This window comes from Ooceraea biroi, chromosome 7 (genome assembly GCF_003672135.1).
Source record: "Ooceraea biroi isolate clonal line C1 chromosome 7, Obir_v5.4, whole genome shotgun sequence".
Taxonomy (NCBI): domain Eukaryota; kingdom Metazoa; phylum Arthropoda; class Insecta; order Hymenoptera; family Formicidae; genus Ooceraea; species Ooceraea biroi.
The window spans coordinates 7,414,851-7,434,082 of NC_039512.1; the positions used below are offsets into that span (position 1 = coordinate 7,414,851).

Below are 19,232 nucleotides of genomic sequence, written 5' to 3' on the forward strand. Positions count from 1 at the left end.
CGACATTTTTCTTGATTTATTGTGCTCTTTTTATGAAGAAATATTAAAGTAACAGAACCATTTAAAATTACAAAGTTTTTATATAGATTTTTGCTGTGAAAATTTAACGGATTGCGATACAAGATGTCGAAATACGTAGGAGAAATGCTAAGTAGTAACGGACATTAGCAAACAGACTTTGTCTGGTCTTTGCACGCGTTAACCACTTGACACACAACGAACATTTACTCTCTGTTTGCCGTCGGATTGTAAATTTTTTGCGTCCGCGCGTTTCTCAAGAAATAAAACGGACGACTCACACCAATTCTCAAAAATCCCGCGAGCTGATCTCGCGGACCTTTTGTCTGGTCGCCGCTGTCGAAGACACTGTGCGGTAAAACAAGAAGAGAAAACCTCCGTGCAATGAGAATGAAAGAGAAAGAGACATGAAGGAGTGAGGACAGAGAACACAGAAGACAAGAGCCCATTGTCTTGTCGTTCGGTCATACGTCTTTCCGCTATTACGTCACCATTGTTTACCCCAACCCTGTGCAGTCTCTCCGTGCAGGGACCGCCTCCGGCAGTTTTATTTTACCACTTCGATGCGCATTGTGCAGTGTTTTTGTTCTTTACGGGCGGACATAAGCAAGAGAAATCGTCTTTTGCCCCGGCCAGATGTCAATATCGAGATTTCCGGCATTACCCGTATCACGCGAAGCGGAACAGCCGTTACTCTAAATTTGGGCTTACGTATATACGTATATAAGTCATGATACATGATCTGTGAGAGGAAATATGTGACACTGTGAAACGCAAATAGATAACATTGCACAGAGAGGATTTGAACTATATATAAAATTATCAATTTACATGACTTTCTTTCCGCTAGCAATATTATTTATTTATTTATTTAAAGTTATCAATTTACATGATTTTTTTCCGCTGGCGATATTATTAATTAATTTATTTATTCTAACATCTTTCTTCCTTTTAATCTTCGATAAAGATAAATGTGCACAGGTAAATCCCACCTGGCTGCGCTTCACTGAGACCAACGCATCATGCGCCGCGTCATCTCACACACAAATCGTGCACGCGTCCTTGTCCTAGATTAGTTGTCTAGGAATATACATCGCTACACACTAGCCGACTGTAGCCGACCAACTTTTCGCTTTATCCTCATTACTCCTCGACAGTGGAAATAGCCACGTTACGCGCGGACGAGCGCGAGGTGGTAAATCGGTGGTCGCGTCTGCCAGCGCGCGGTCCACCTGCCTCAGATCCGATTCCTCACGCAAATCCTTCTCTTGATCATAAATTATTCGCTTGGAGATAAGTAAATAGAAGCTAGTGCTGTAACGTAACGCAAACCAAAGAGTTATCAGACTTAAATCTATTTCTTCCTTCTCAGAGAAATATGCGCTTTCAACGCGGCATCATTATTAAATCGTTATTTTATAGACGTTCGGAATGCATTGGGCATCAATATGCGCGGTGAAATGTCAACTAGTTTTGATCATTTCGACCTTCCATCTCGCGGTCCTCGTATCGATCTTAATCACGTGCGCATTCAACGTCGCGCCGCACTTTCAGAGTTGATAAATCTCTCATTATTGAACGCTGACAAGTCAATATCTTAGAAACAAACATGCTCTATATATGTATAATATATCAAGTAAACTGGATGATTGCCGATCTGCTTAATTGTCGGTTGTCAAAGCTTCAGGTATTGCAGGTGACGTCGCGATAATGTAACAACACTTGTATATCTCTTACGTTATATGTAACGATTAAATAAACGGCTGACGCCGTAATAATGGTGCTACCAGGTGAACCAATTATTCTTGGACACACATCCCACGTGCACTTCTGCAGGTCCGGTACGATTGTGCGCCACATTATGCGTTATAATATCCCGGCGCCTAATGGGTTATTATTAAGCTACCAGTAGCGAGGTCACTCTATTCTTGCTTAACGAAATACATCCAACATCATATTCGTGCTCCCGTTCCTGTGATGAGCAATCAGCACCAACATCACGTATATTTGCCGAGATGTGTGTTGAAACCAGCTTAAAACACACGCGCGAATGGAGACTTGTGCCACGTGTGAATATTACGTGAATATTACGTGAATATTACTTGAATGTACTCTTGGTATTTTGGATGCTGTAAACGTGCAATTTCTCTCTCCCTTGACAATAGTCTCGCCTTGATAATAGTCAGAAACTGAATGAAACATTTAAATTATATTTTATTGAAAAATATTTCATTGATACTCTCCCTCTCTCTCTCTCTTTCGGTGCAAAATGTATAAAATTTGTTGGGAACAAAACCAACTTTGATAAGCTCGTGCCAATCAACTCCAGCAAATAAAGGAACTACCGCAGCAGCTATAACTCATAGTGTAAGTGATCAATCAATTCGCGCAATCCTAATTGCCCCTAACGATGCACCCTCTGCCATAATTCTCTCTTATTGTTCGGCGCGCCTCATCGTCTGGCGCTAAGCGTGCATTAGCATTCGTCACGAGCACCTAGTACATATGTGACGATCGTGAATGCGCGGGGACGTGCGTTCGTCTAAAAGAAGAAGCGTATTACCGCTCACGTGCCGCATGGTAGTAGGAGGATAGTACTTGCACGCAGTTCTTGCCCGTACGCGTGCCAGCGTTCCAGCATTCGTCGCCGGACGATGAATTATTAATTGCCGGTCGTTGATTCGCGACTATCGATTTCGAACACTGGCTCGCATGGTACCGACTGAAAACATGAGGAACATTACGAAAAGTGAAGAAGAAGAAGAAGTGAAGAATAAAAAAAAAAAGAAGAAAGATTGAAGATTCCCTCGAAAATTACGGTCCATTGTCCAGCTAACGTATGTAATGACCACAAAATGAGATTTTAATTGCATAGTAATTAAGCGAACAATTTCGCCTAATTTGTACGTACATCTTCATGATCTTCCGAGCAGAAGTCGCTTGGGCAGCCACGATTCGCTCCGCGGTCCGTCTTTGCCGCGAACGTAACCTTTAATTTTGGTATCGATCGGCGTGGCAGGGATCGCAGGTGGTCCCGGCTCCAATTAGATCCAGGAATCCGGGAACCGTTTTCTCGTGTGCGCCAAATAACGGCGGAGTGCGTGCGAGCGCGCATGGAATCGACGTGTGCGATCGACCACGCCGAGAAAGACGACGACGACGATGACCATGTAGCCGATCGGCTTATGCGGTGAGCCGAGAGTTGCCGTAGAAGGACCGGCGACTGGAGACCACTCGAGTGAAGTAGAGGGGCCTGTGAGCGGAACACGCAACGACACCCGTACCGTCAAATGGGACGCGCACACATGTGCGATCACCACGTAACACGAGGAAACACGTGCGCCATAGTACGTCGCTAATGCATAATGGAGCGGCGTGTGCGTATGAGTGGAAGTGCGTGAATCAAACGGACCCAGGCTCTCTCGCCGATTGTTCTCTCTCTCTCTCTCTCTCTCTCTCTCTCTCTCTCTCTCTTCGCGTACGCGTGTGTAGGATAAAAGCCATCAATGAGATATCGTTTGACATTTGCCGTTGATACGTATGTGTGTGTGTGTGTGCGCGGCCCAATTTCTTCCACGCTCCTTTGACTTATTATTATTAATCGCAAAGAAATGATATCCTTAAAGAGCCACCGGTACAAGAACGAGAAAGTATGCGGCCTACTTACACAAAAGCGCCTCGAAAAGTACGTATTTGAAGCGTGATTCTACACGGACGTTGCGTGCTCTAAATACGTGTGTGTGTGCGCGCGCGCGCGTTCGTAGCTGGGAATTTCAAGGGAACGGGCCGGACGGTCCATACGTGCGTCTCGAAAGAAAGGAAACCGCGCAATTTCGGACCCCGCGAAACCGTGACGTGCATATCTGCACGCACGTGACCGCCGTACGCGTGCATTTATATGGTGCCGCGCGTCGAGAGGCAGCTCCGAAACTCCATATCGCCATGCGAACTTCTTGCGTAGGACGCAGGTCTGGCCGCCGATGATGATGACGAGGACGGAGCCGTCGGTGGTGGTGGCGGTTAATGCGAATGACAGTAGTGGTGGTGGTAGTGATCACTATCGTACGGCATTTGCAACGCACAGTGCCGTTTCTGTGCTCCCGGTGAACGGAGCACGCGTTGTTTTCTCGTTACAGTTCTCGAACAACTCGCCAAAGAAGTATCGGTAGCTTCCCCGGTGACGGTCCGCATTAGGAATTATTTCGTGTTGAGTGCTGTTGCCCGCTTGGTTTCAGTGGTCATACTGTTGGGATCTGATGCACTGTTGGTACGATAATAATAAACACTAATAAGGCACGATATTGATCACTAATTAAAATTGGATTGCAGCATCAGGCAAGCTAAAGTTGATGCAACGAAAAATAGTTGCATTGAAATGTAACTTTTCTTCTATTATGCTACATTACATATCTATAATTATTTTTAAATTGTCATTAAATTTTTCAAAAAGTATAAAAATTTAATACATAATTAATTTTAATTTAACGTTTAAGTAAAATGCAATTGATAAAATTGGTTCGATCGAAGTTGTAGACTAGTTTCGTCAGTGTGGAACACGTTATGCAACATTAATCATGCTCGTAGAAGTTCGTGCGATTCTTCATATCTTCCCTTTGTTGGGGTTCCCTACGGCTACCACGCCCCCGTCTCTTGCATTTTTGTCGTCAGTTGTGGGGAACGTACATCCCTGACTGGATCTCTGTACCCATTTCCCATCGGCGTCTCATGAATCTCTATAAGGCCGTCAAACGAGTAATTCGTCCGTATGCCTTTCTCTCTTTCTCCTTCTTTCGCACCGGGTACTACTTGCCTACCTTCTTCGTGTTTCGTCGTTCACCTGGAGATAATGACGGCCCACTGCACTGATGAATAGAAACCCTTCCAAAGGAAGGATGCTAAATTTTAGTACCTCGCGTATGAACGATTTTGTCCTTCGCCAAGATGGACGACTAGCGATGAGCAAGGAAAAATGACGTAGTTATATGCAGACTAAAGCGATTTTTAAGATACGAATACAGTCGTATTGTAGTCTTTGAAATATTTGTGTAGGCAGCTGCGTTGTTATGCAGATCAGTCGCTCGGTTAATTATGACGATTCGTCTGCTATACAAGTATGTTGCAATTAAAGATCTGACACGTTTAAATGAATACTAAGATATTCTTTAAAAACTAGTTTCGAGATTTTTTTCAAAAATTCTCAATAATTAATGGTGATGCATATCCAAGAATTATTATATATTTTTATATAAAAGCCAACGTATAACACAGTTTCACGTGTGTACGTGTGAACGACTGCATTACTAAACCGAGACTCCCCGTCGTATTAATAACGTTATGTTCTATAAATCTGTTTCTAAGAATTCCTCCTGGAATATATTTTTATTACCAGGTCCAAGAGTGTAAATCGCCGGAGAAGACTTAATTTACATCCGCACGTGAACACGCAGCGGAAACCCGCGGGCATCGTAAACCCGTTGGGCACGTGGAATCGCGTCCTTAAATTTCCCGTACTCGCCACCTTATCCGCGTCTCGCATGTATCTCGCCCCGTCGCGCGTCCCTAAATTACGGGGTTAAATCACAAGAGCGTAACGTAATAAATAAGTTAAAACCACCGCGATTAACTATAAGTCTACCCTTGGAAGAGAGCGAGAGAAAGAAAGACAGAGGGAGAAAGAAAGAGAGAGACAGGAGAAAGCGAGCATGTAAGCCGGCTACGGCGATGACGTTCCTGCGCGAGAATCTAATTATCATATCCAGCCCCGGTATCTGTGCGCGAACGCGCGCGATCGGTTCGCGGCGTTCAGCAGCGAGAAATTGAAATACTTGGCAGCCGCCATCATCGTCGTCGTTGTCCTGGCCGCGACTGCCGACGGTCACGCGAATCCGCGTGTCGCCGATGCACTTCCGATGCCAGGACGCATCAGCGTCGGGATTGAATAATGCGCTCGGCGCGACGTTACATCCGCATCAAATTATGCATTCGAGATCGAGATTGCGATTCGGAGACTGAGATTCGACCAAACAAAATGTAGCAGGCAACGCAACGTTTCGATTGATTAAATCCCAATTTCTAAATCGCAACCGCAATCTTTAATGCGAGCTTGATTTAGTCTGATGCGGGCTTGAAGCATATACACGTGCGCGTAATTACTGCCGCAGCCACAAGCTCGTTTTGGCAATCGAGTCGGACGAATGTCGTAATCGAGTTCTCTGATAAAATCGATTATTCAAGCAAATTGGATACGTGTAACATACATGCATTGTTTTCTTCATTGAGATTCGTATTAAAAATTAAAATTTATGCTCGTCGATATAAAGGCAGTGCCAGTACTTATTTGCGACCAATCGAACATCAACACTTCCGTTTTCCGCGAAGATATATATCGTTGCGGTATTTCATGGGAGGCTCTATTGTAGAAATACAGTTTATCAGTTTGTCCATTCGGGCGATTTTACGAAGCCCACAGCTACAAGACTTTTATTTGCGATAGTTAATTGATTGGTATTACGATCTATTATCTTCTCTCGGGTTTGCGTAACTCGTAGTCGGTCGCTTTGACATTTATATTAGCACGCTGGGAAATTTATATCATCCTCCCGGAAGATTGTTTGTTTCAAGGTAACAGCAAAATTCATTAGACTTGTAAATCGCAATGTTAAATGACGATAATATTTTGTGCACTTTTAATAAACGTTATGATTTGATCCAAAAGTTTCATTTTTCCATATTATCTTGCAGTATATTTCTTCTTTATTAATTTTCTCAATAAATTTCTTCCTGCAATTAATAATTAATTATTTTATTATAATTTAGTATAATAGAATTTAATATAATAGAAATATTTCGTGATAATTAGTCTCCAAAGAAATACTTAGGAAATATACTGTATATTCGAGTTGTTATGAGTGTGGATTAAAATGTTATCTCTTGTCATCATCAGTATTTTGTACATCAAACATGTAACTCAAGTTTCTTATGTTATGTTGAAGAACATTTTTCACATTCAATAACAAAATACAAGCTCATATATTATCCATACGTTTTCCGTATGTATCTCCGACGCTTCGAGATCACCTTCGACTACCCATTATGCGGTCGCACGCGAATAATGAATGACGGCGATAAATCGCGCGCGGCCGATTTCGTCCTTGGCGCCGCGCGGCATGCCGCATCGCGCGCATTCCCGCTTCATCGATGCAAAGCGCAAAAAGATACATCGGAAAACTTGTAATTAGGGTCGGGCGGGAAACTAGAGAGGCGACGGTATCATTTGGCGCAATAAATCCATGACCGATTCGGAGCGTGCGGCCGACGGCGACGCCGCTATCCGCCATCGCGATCAACATCCGCGATGTGCAGTTGCAGCTGCGGTTCGAGAGCGCGCGTGTTAAACGCGCTTTCCGGGCCGCGACCGGACAGCGCTCGTAGAAATTTATACGCCGCTCACGGGTGTGATTAACGAGAAAACCACTCGTTATTTTCGAGATATACGGTGCTGCTCGCAATTTCGCGAGCCAGCTCGTTTTCTCGCGACAGGGAAGCCTCAGTCTTAATTAATTAATTAATCGTTGAGCACGGTTAATTGTCGCCTTTACGGCGCGTAACCGTGCCTGTTAGAGCTCGCGTGCAGCTTAAGGATGCAATATATTGCGACATTAGCATTTTTGTCGTGTTACTATTTTTAATGAGCCCGCGTGCTCCGCACTTTAATGGCTATTTAATCATACTTACGTCGGCCGTCGCATGTCCGAAGATTATGAGATGTGTCTGCGATAATTTAATTGGGCTCGCTCGTTAATGCCCATCCCGGGCTCACTTTTTTATCCAAACGCTGTGCCTACCTACTACGGAATCACGCGCGAGCGTTTGATAAATACTTCGGAGCACGCAATTCGGCGATGCAGCGATGCGTCTTTCCTTCGTCATTACTTACACGAAGTGTAGGTGACAACCTGTTCCATTAGACTAATTAAATCGCGCATTACAATTGCGAATGTGGGTGTATAAAACCATGCAGAGTTTCTTTAGTAAATCCGCTGTTTCCGAGTGCGGCCCTGTTCGCGCGTGCATGTTTGCGAGCGGGCGTTAAATGCGTTCCATCTGCTCGAGGTGGTAGATTAATCGTCATTGACAGAACGCGCGGGCCGGTTTGAGTATAATAAGCGAGAGTCGTTCGAATAAAAATGATTTATACCGGGCACGATGTGTCGACGAGATAGCGGCGTCGTGGATTGAATTCAGATGAGGCCTCCCCGCACAGCCCTAGGAGATTATACCCGGTGTCCTTCGACAAATCTGCCCCATGTGATAATTCCAAATTAATCTCGATCTCAGTCACTACTTATTCGCGAAGGCGATGATTCGTGAGTATGGCTATCTATATTTTTTTTCCCGAATTATCGTGAGCATGTAGCAGTTTTGTCCACTTTAGATGATGTTGGTAAAATACTAATTTATTTACTAATTTATTAATTTTAAAACATATTTGTAAAACACTTTTGGTCACATTGACTATTGTCGTCGCTTCTCGAGTGAAAAAATCTGCAGAACAATTAGTTACGAAGAGATACGACTTATAAAACATAAGATATATTAGACAAGTAACGAGACCACATGCTTCGCAAATGCCAAAGCGGCCGTTTCAGCTGTCGGGACGAAAGAACGGACATTTCAGCGGACGAATTATATTAAAAGCGAAACCCAATCGCGCGTAGCGCACCGCTTAGACAAATAATTACACCCCGGGGATTCCAATTAAGCCGACAATCCAGCGTTCATACCCGGCACGATTGCGTTAGCGCGGAGCCGTCGCTGTCACCGGAGAAAGACGTAGAGTGTGACAGGGGCCTAAGGCGCCAAGAGTGCATTGGCCATACTTGCGCCCCGCGGTGCACGGAATGCCGGATCAAAGCGGACGATCGAGGGAGGCGAAGGGGAGGAAACGGGCCGAGGAAAAAACGGACGTAGGAGCAGCGCGAAAAATAAGCCATCGCGAAATTCTGCGTGCACGCACGCGCTACCGGATACGCATCTCCGCAGACGGACCCGTTAAGGGGACTCTCACACCGAGGATGATCAACCCTCGGGCTTACGGGCTTCCTACGTCGCTATGCGTTTCACGGCGTCGTGAAACGAAGATACTACATCGTATCGCGCTCCCCAACGTGGCGGTTGTCGGTGCATATAAAGTAGCAAGGATCTCGACCGCGCAAACCGGACGCGAACAAGCGCATCGAGTAGCGCCGCAGGAAACATCAGTTCAGATCTTGATTAATCCATACCGAATATGCGCGGATCTCTCGTGGGAACATGCGGCTCTGTTCGACACGATGAAGAGAGTGGTACTTGCTCGTCGTGTTAATCCTTCATTCGTTCAGTACGGATTAACACGACGTTGCTCGTGTAGGATGGTTTCTTGCAGGACGATACTTGTCGCACATGTGTTATACGAGATGCAGTAGTGGGTGTAATCATGGCACTGCATGGAATGCATTGCCGTTATCGTTGTTTCTTGAAGATATATAAATCATCGGTATCTCGGGGTAATTGGATGCTTAACACTTGGAAAACTTTATAACGTTGCGTATCTAAACTACCATTTTCCTATCGTACTTACACTCCGCGCGAGTAGATTCGGGTAAACTTTTATCGTTCGTAGAAAGTTCAACTTTGGTTCTGGCGTGTTCTCAATTTTATTACTTGTATCTACAGCTGGGTTCGCACCTTTTTATTCTCAACATTGTTACCCAACTTCGCCAGCGTGGAGTTAAATAAACTTCCTACCGTCCGCGTCGCTCGCTCGCTTTCTTGTTTCTTTTTATTCGGTGTAAATTCTATTCCTGCAAGCTTTCGCGCCATTAATAGCTAGCTGATAGAGTTTTATCAACATGTTGGAAAACTCTTGGCTCTTCATGTACAAAAACACTGATAAATGTCGTCTATCTTTATTGTATTATTTACTTTTAGATTTTTAGTAATTATTTAAATTGACATTGATATCCTTCTTGTAATAAATACTTACTATTTCAGTCATTAATATTGCATTGTTGATACATTTAATTTAATTCTCTGTCCATTCTCAAAAATTTTCGATGTTTCAAAATCTGAAATGTTTTAAAGGAATATCATTAGGAAACTGTTTAGTAATTTTCAGCTGTCATCATCATCGCATCTAGATGCAAAATGTGATTCATCCTTTCTGTTTTCTCTCGAAAGCCTTACGTCAATTTACTACTTATCCGTGTTATGTCATAGTTGAATAATTCGCGCGTTTAGATGACGTAATCCTTGCGGTAGGTTAGCTCCGTGTCACGAGGTCACCAGGAAAAAAGACTTTGTCGAGGTTGCGCCCCAAGAAAGCAGCCAAGACGCCGCGCCGGCGGGAATCAAGTAATCATAGCATGGTCGTGGACTTCCAGAAAGCCTTGTTGCAAACTTGGCAACTGCGACGGTACAATGGCTTTCCAAGAATTATGTTCCCAACAAAGCCATCGCAATGATTTATTGTCAATTGCGACATTAATTGTGCAAAAGATATATTACAGAAGCATTTTTGCATCAATGTGATGGTAACGTAAATTTTACAAAAGTATGTTTATTAACGCAAAGATCTTGTTAACTGAATGTTCTCAAGTTACATCTCGTGCTGATCTTTCGTAACATAATTTTCATACATCTTCGATATTAGATTATGTACACTTCAATTCGCTTCAATTACTGACACTTCTGATATCTTGGAAACCGGCCAGTAATTATCTCGAAATGGCGTGATGCGATGGTAGAAAGGAGAATATATGGAATGGACGATTCTTAACTCCCTCGTTGCGATTCGTACTCGAGAGCAACGTCAGTCAACAATTTATGGCCGGCGGTTGTTCCTTTAACAAGCTCCTCGCGCGATTTCCCGAGGCTCGCGGAATTATAGTTCACGCGGGTGTCCGCAGATATTCCTGTGCAAGAAGAATTCAAGAGAATTTATTCGCGACTTAACTCGTTATCATTACGCGAATGCTCTTTCATTGCCGTTAAATCCCAGAATCTTTTATTTACGACTACATATGATTTCGATTTATAAAGTATTGATCAATTAATGTCAAACATTTCAGATAAACTATTCAAATTGCAATATGCTTGATAATATGACGACACATTTAAGAAATAAGAACTGACACTGGCATTCAAACTGTAAAATCGAATATATTTAATGATACTTAATTTACACTAAAATATATTTTATAATTATTCTTATTATTTTGTTATATTCATTGTTATTATATTGTTATATTTTGTTCCAGAAGGCCGTGAGACTCCATTGTCACCGCCACCTCCGAGCTCTTCGGTTCAGACTTCACCACGTGGCTTGGGTTACACTTGCGGACCTATAGATGGATCCTTATACGCCGTTGTACATCAGGGCCCTGCAGGAGGTGCCCGTGGTTCCCCATTAACAGTTTCCATGGATAGTGGCATAAGTAGTGCACCGCCACAAAGACCTAGTCCGCCAGAACCCGAGCCGGAAAATCAAGCTCACGGGGATCTCGACAAACTCCTTCATGATATGATGCTCACCGTTGAGGTAATACAATTTATCGATTATCAACGATTATATATAGAACAATTCCATGTATGTAATGTAAAAATTCCATGTAAAAATTAATACAGGATCTATTAATTAAAATAGATTCGTCATTCGACGATTTTTAATTAAACCATAAAATGATCCTTTCACAGTCTATGCCAGATCCTCCGACTGATGATTACAACCGTGATCGAAGCGAGAAGATGTACATCCAGGAGACGCGCAGCTACAGCAGTCACGGCAGCAGCCATCCGACGTCTACTTATTCCACTTTGAAAGACTCCTACAGGAGCTACGGGCCTGGCAAGGAATCCAGTCCACCTTACAATTCGAGCAGCAGTTACAGCACCCTGAAGAACGAATATCGAGAATCACCGAAGAGCATCGAGCATCGGCGGGACGATTTCGAATACCGCGCCTCCTCGGAGCGGAAGATCCCGGAGTCCAATGATACCTATAGAAAACATACGGATTCCTTCTCGCCGCCTGGCAACATCGACTTCATCGACGAAGATATCCCGTATCACGCCAGGCAAACCAGTCAGCCGTTTTCGTACGGTGCCACGACTGACATGATAAAGCACCAGAAGCTGTCGTCGCCTTCGTTAGTGAGAAAGGCGTCTGTGCGCGGCGCGGCACCCGTCGTGGATTTCGAGGACATTCTTGGCGAGAATTCCAGAAGATCCATCAGCCCTCTCAGTCCCAATACTCCGGATCCACCACCGGAATTCGCGAATGGACCTGTGAGGAGCGGAACAGACCACATCGATGGGTGAGTGATTTTTTCTTACACTTATTTTATTTTATGATGTTTTTATATAAAATTATCGAGCATTTTAATGATAACAAGAGTGGCGAAAACGTTAAATTCTTCTCGCTTCGGTGATTATTCTAAAATCACGCCGTACTTTGACACAGCTCTATTCTCTATGCAGACATTATCAAGTACTTGCTTTTTTTCTTTCTCTCATTTTCGAGAGAATTATGTTCCCTGTATGTCGCACAACGCACGTTTCACGCTACCAACGACCGAGAACATTTTCCTCGCGGCGAATAAATCGCGACATTACGAAAGCAGAGATCAGACTAGGTTCCACGGATGTCGGCAGAGGGAAAATCGCGGTTGAGCGAGTAGGCCGTACTTCTGGCAAATCTTCCAGACGACCGTCGTCGACGGTATGGTGTCGCAATGCATCGTCCGAAACGGGACCGCAAAAGAACCGCGTTTGCGGTTGAGAGAACGGGCCAGCCAGAGAAAGGAGAAAGAGAGAAAAAGGGAGGGAGACGAGGTATAAAAGGAGAGAAACAGAGAGATTCGCGAGTCGACCATGGGCAATTAATGAATTGTCGACCCATACGCGGCACAACATACTTTTACCAGGAATGGTAAACATAGTCACCATGAGTCATTATTCTTTATCACAAATAGAAAAGAAGATTACACTAGTAGTAAAGTCTTCTTTGAAGTACTATGACAGTGAAGAACCATAAGAACTAAAGTGGATATACAATATTTATAATAGCAATATTTCAAAAGGAAAGAACAATATTTTGGTCGTTATATCGTGTCACGGTAAATGTGGACGCATCCCATAAACGCACGGTTACTATATAACGCCATTCACTTCGAAATCATCAATTTTTTGCACAACCCGAGGCTTTCGCGGTCCGGTTCCGCCCCGCACATTTCACGAATGAAATTCTGCGCGTGAATGGAAGAGAAAGCACGGACAGTCGCGTAAAACGAGTCTGTTAACCTTGTTCGGTCCGACACGTCTATAAAATAATATACCGGTTTATGTATTCACTCTTTCACTGCCGTATCGCAAAAACGCGCCAAATTAGAGAACCGATATCATTGCATTGCGCGATTCTCTCTTTTCTGGACTATAAATAACTTTGCAAATATTTTATTACCGATATAGAATATCCTGAAAATACTTACACATTCTTTAATACTCAATATTTAAATTTGATATAGAAACATTTGTTCTATAAATCTTCTTTTTTTAATATTACTCTGAATAATGTGTGCACATTGTGGACTTGATTTTAGATATAGAATATTTAGATATAACCATAAAATATAATTAGCGTCTAATTTTCAGAAAAAAGCACAACCTTTCCAAAATCTTTATTTCCCAAGTTACCTCTTTTTTCAACCATCTATCCAAATGGATCTATCCAAATGGAGGGTTGATGATAACTCGTCCGCGCGCGATTCGACGAACCAGAGATCCGCGTCGTAAAATCCGCATTGTATTGCGTACCACGAAGCGGCGTGAAAATAAACGCATGACTTCTCTTCACGAACGGAGCGATTTTGCGTTGCGCGCGAGTAATCGCGAGATTTCGTGCGAAGAGGTGCTCCGACCCTCCGAGAGGAAACAGACAACGTTTATGGTTGAGAAGACCGACAGACGTTTGACAGGTCTGCTTTTTTACGAGTGAAAGAAACGCGACATTTCAGATATGGGGACACGAGAAATCATCGTGTTCATCCGTTGTGGCTCTCACTAAAATTAAACGGGATCTTGTAACGTCGCGCTGCTTAATGAATGCATTTTAGAGTTTTCGGGATTGCGACATTGCAACGATTGTGTCGTCGAGAAAAAATATGAGGCTTGAGAGACGAAGAAATCACCTATTTCGAGAGAACGCCGTTCGTTCTCTGACATAATTATAAATATAGAACGGGCAAGAGAGAGGACGTGCACTAAATCGGCCATGTGGAGCCATAAATACATCTCTGCCTCCATATTTCATCTATCTTCATGTATTTTAGTCACGTTTGATACGTTGAGGATGGAATATTGTACGTAGTGAGAAATCTAATATTGCAATTTAGGATAAAAAGTTATTTGTCAGTCTGTAAAAGTTTTAAAGTCTCTAAATTTTATTTTTATTCTTTATATTTTATGCTGCTTCCTTCGTATCTTTTTTTCCTTACGTCATCAGATGCATTATATTGGAGTATTCGTTTTTAGTTCTTGGTAACTTTTCTTCCATCGTAACTCTGAAAACCCAGAAAAACGACACTCGGAAACGGAAGTCATTCGAAGACGAAGTACAAGTCGCTCGTAAAGCTACATATAATTTTCATCGTAAGCTCGTGTTTCTAATGTTCTTTTCGTATAGATGAGGTTTCTACAGATATAGATGAGGTTACAGATGAGGTTTCTATCCCCGTCAACTAAACTTTTCTATGGAGGCCTTTACACAAAATGTCGGTAGTAGATGTAACATGTTAACAATGTTCTCTAGGAGTCGTACATTTTTAATTTAACTTTGTAAATATAGTAAATTATTATAAATTATTTTTATGATATAACCGAAGCTTAGTATGATTTAAAATTCACCCACTGTGAATTCATATGCATTGCATATTTGCAGATGACACGTCGATACATGCATACACAGTCGCATTCTATGACACGTTGACTTGCGTGCGCACATCTGTTACAATTTCTGTTGATACGACCGATGACACGCTGTGATATATCAACAATTTAAGATTAACAGTTTGGATTGTGCGCAAGTAATACTAATAATAACAAGAGAATAGTTTTGTCATGTTTTAAAAAAAGAAATTTGTAACAACATATCATATATAATGGAAAAAATGTTTAACAAATCTTAAGACGCAGTAAACTTTCGCCGCGGTTGTGGAACTATCGAGATTGTATAAATAAACCAACGTGCGAAGATGACGTTTAGCGTTTGCTGTTTCTCGTGAATAATAGGCAAGGCATACAGGATTTTGCATCTCTTTCTGCTTAATAATGCAGCGTATATTATCGAACTTGGTTTCCAAGAAACATAAACCAATATTTCAATCAATGATATCTCGAAAATAAACGCAAATATCAGCAAAGAATTCAACGAATTGGTCAAGGTCGATGCAAACTCACGTTTCCAAGCTCTTTTATATTTTACGCTTTCAATATTGTGCTTTGTATTTGCATTCATCCATATCTACGTTATTTTCCAGCTCGCAATTTTTTTCTAAAGTATCGGCACTTTTTTCTACTAATCACAATTACTCAGACAGCTATACTGTACGTATATATGCATGTATGCTGAACATAATGTCGTAGCAGTAATTTCTCACGTAAAAGTAAATTTTATAATGTAGCGTTCGCCAATGAAAACTCAGAGATTCGAAGTAATGAACTTTCGATTAATGCTCTTCTGCGAAACGACAAGCTCACTCACAAGATGCAGTTTACAACTCTCCCGGGGGTTGTGCGCGCGTTCACAGTAACGGACATAAATTTCGTTATTGGAGAAAAGAAATCTCCGTGACTTACGCTGATTAGCTACCGCGGTCATCATTTATTATCTCGGGCAGCAGTTGTATGTAACACGCTCTCCTGAGCCACGAGCCGGTGGCCTGGGGCGACCTCATCGATCAGGATGTAATTATCGGTGTCTATCGCGGTAGGAGGTCCAGAATCAGGCGTAGCAGAATCCCGCGAGTCTATTTGCGAAGGAGCCAGCGTATTCTAACGAGTCTTTGTTACCGGAATCGCGCAGTCTCGTGTTCTCCACGAGAAAGAGCAACTTTTCGTATTTTCATCTGTGTGTCGCATAACGCGATAGGCCTCTGATGTGAGGTATGAAAGCGAGAAACGTCACTATGATCAACATTCATAATGACGTAAAACGTCACTGTGATCCGACATTATTCATAACGTCCTGTTAAATAGTCGCATAGGTTGGTTAATATCAGGCAGAAAGACTTAATTCCTTCTCTGATCGATTGATTCTCTGATTGCTCATAATGGAAGCAATTTATTACTCCATTTGTGCTAATAAAGTGTATCTTGCCCTTTGTCTTTTCGCCTTTGCACGTTATGTTTGACAGAAACGCCAAAGAGTTCACGATAAGACAGTTCAGTTTTCTCCTAATCGTTAGGTTGTCGTGGCTGAGACAACAGCAGTTGAAACTCGCCGCTAGAAGAGATGAAAGGAATCCTGGTAAGCTTTGGCGTCAAGAAACCGGAAACCGTGTCATCGGCGAGCTCAGAAGTTTGCAGAGAGGAAGATTAAGACACGATGGTTATGCGAGCGATTCAGCGGTTCTCGACGACGATGACGATTCGTGGGCAGCAAGTCCCATTTCTGGACAGGTAAGAACGATCAGATATATGAGAGAATATAAGGTTGCATTGTGGAATATCTCTGATATTATTAATCCTAGAATGCCAGTATTATATGCAGAAATAAGAATTATATTTAATAAAAAGGCATTTTGCAATATCTTTGTTTAATTATAAAGCATGAAGTATTTGTTCTTGTGCAGGTTTCACAACTTTCTCTATACAAAATACAACTTGTAACTTTTTTGCAATTTACTAACATAACAAACTGCTAACAGTCTAATCTAAGAAACAATTATTTATTAATGCGAAAAACGAATTGCGCATTCTAGGATTAACTTAGTTGACATTTGCCATTTATCGATTAGCTGCCGTCGAGAGCCGTTCCGTACACCTCCGCACCAGCTAGTCCTCTACTTCCGCAGAGATCGAGCAGCCGGAAGTATAATGGCAATGTCGGAAACGGTATTCTCGGCAGACCACGAGCGGAGAGCATAAACGAACGGCCGTTCGTTTCCATAAAACGCGCATACGAGTATCGCAAGTACGACAGTCAGGTGAGTGGATGTGTGCATTCAGACGCATTCGGTGTATTCTATGCTAGTTAGATCGCTGATATCATACGTGCCATTGTTTCGAATACACAGATTCTTCCGTATTACAATCGTAATTATTACTTCGAGATCTTGCATACTATATTCCTTATGAGGTGCACACAAATAATAATATACATAAATTTTTATATCGCCCAAAGAATCTAAATAAGGAATCCAATATGTACAATATATTTCAGCAAGATTCGATTTTGACAGCATTTTATATTCAATTTGTAAATACTTTTTATATTGCATGGATATGAAAAATCTTACGATTTTTATTTTTAAATTAATCGTATGAGAGTGGAATATTACGACGACGAAGGGTAATATTGAAGGGTAATATTGAAGGGTGATATTGGGAAATGAATAGTTATTTGTATCGCATTCGAAACGGTGATACGGTCGGTCCCGCTTTACGCCAGTAAGACGGCGGCAGCACGAACGCTACAATTTAGACCCCATAGATGACAAGCTAGGGAAATACCTTCAATATAACGTTGTATTTTATAGCGACGCTGTATAGTTAGATCCTAAATAGCACGAAATAGCTCCTCTAGAACGTAGAGTGCGATTACCTATGCGTGTAGAAATCCCCTTTAACCCCTTTTCGTGCTATACTTTTGATGCACATACGAAGAAAAAAAATCATATTTCATATTAAAGTATCCAGCGCGTTATCAATTTAACAATTCTATTACTTTATAGTTTTCTTTCATATTTCAACATATTTTCGCCGGTATCATCTATTTTGGCTTAACGCAATATTAATAACATTAATATTACTATCAGCTAAAAGGTTCTGCTTTGGTGATTAATACAGAGTATCATCATCATAAAAAAATAACTTGTTTAATAATGTTATACATCATAGTCATGAATGTACGCTTTCGCGATTTTAATTAAATTTGTTTGCGGAACGCGGGGCTACGCAGCATCATGAAAAGAAGGTCGTTGCGTTCATCGTTCTCCCACAGTAACGCGAACAATTCCCAGCTGACGCGGCAGCTGCGTTACGACTTCGCCGCGTTAACTCGCGCCATTAATTAGCCCGCGTAATTAATTAACAACGATTCGGGCTTAAAGCCCCGCCAGCGCTCGGGGGTAATCGAGGGCACTCGGAGCATAGCATCAAAAGGATTAAACGCTCTTAGTTCGCCGGCATGTAGCATAGCGCTTGGCTTGCATTCCAGAGCCCTCCGGCATCCCCCCGTTCAGCCTTAGCGGCCACACCATCTTTAGGGTTAACAACGGGCCAGCAATCGAGTACCAGCAATGCCGAGAGACAGCATCAGCAACAGCCGCCGCGACCGGAATCGCGCAGCGATAGCTTCGCGCGCGCAGATGCGTTTCTACGCGAGCACCGCCACCATCAGCTGCAATCCGGCGTCAACAGCAACAGCATCAGCAACGACCACTCTGACCGGAAGCAGACTATCTCGACCGCAGAGTACGCGGTCCCGAGCCGAAACGCGCGGCCCGAGTCGAGGAACCGCGTTCCCTATCAGAGTTACAGTTCAGCCAGCAGCGGCGATCAAGTGGACGGCGGATTGCTGACGGTGGTCGATCAGCCCGATCCTCTCGTGAGCCTCATTCAGTCTCTAGCCGAGATCTCGCCGGTTCACACGTCCCCGAGCACGTCTAAAACCGAGAACGAGCATCCTCCTGTCAACAACAATGCAATCGCAGCCGCCACAATATCCGCAAGTGTGCCTAGCAATGTCACTAATTGCTCCCCTAACCAGTCGCCAAAAGCATGGCAGAATTGCACCCAGGTTTGTCACCCTCTCACGCACACATAGTTCCTGCGCGTCCGCACCCAGCAATCGTATGTTTCATAACAAGCATTTGCCTCGCAGTCCTTTTTCATGCCCCATGTTGGTGGTAATTCTAGATTAGGCGCGCTAATTGAGCATTCAATTAGTCGCGGCATTT

The 19,232-nt window shown here is 42.8% G+C and overlaps 1 protein-coding gene across 13 annotated transcripts in view; it reads left to right on the forward strand.

The window, feature by feature from the left end:
• Positions 1-19,232, forward strand: part of LOC105279293 (tensin) — a 161,423-nt gene that overhangs the window by 135,449 nt on the left and 6,742 nt on the right. For 10 of the 13 annotated variants that reach the window (XM_026971411.1, XM_026971410.1, XM_026971418.1 and 7 more), the window contains 5 exons: positions 11,316-11,596; positions 11,752-12,371; positions 16,518-16,731; positions 17,070-17,258; positions 18,491-19,072. In XM_026971411.1, coding sequence (XP_026827212.1) covers positions 11,316-11,596; positions 11,752-12,371; positions 16,518-16,731; positions 17,070-17,258; positions 18,491-19,072 — 1,886 coding nt within the window. The remainder of the gene's footprint in view (positions 1-11,315; positions 11,597-11,751; positions 12,372-16,517; positions 16,732-17,069; positions 17,259-18,490; positions 19,073-19,232) is intronic. The other 3 variants (XM_026971412.1, XM_026971413.1, XM_026971422.1) reach the window with 3 other exon arrangements.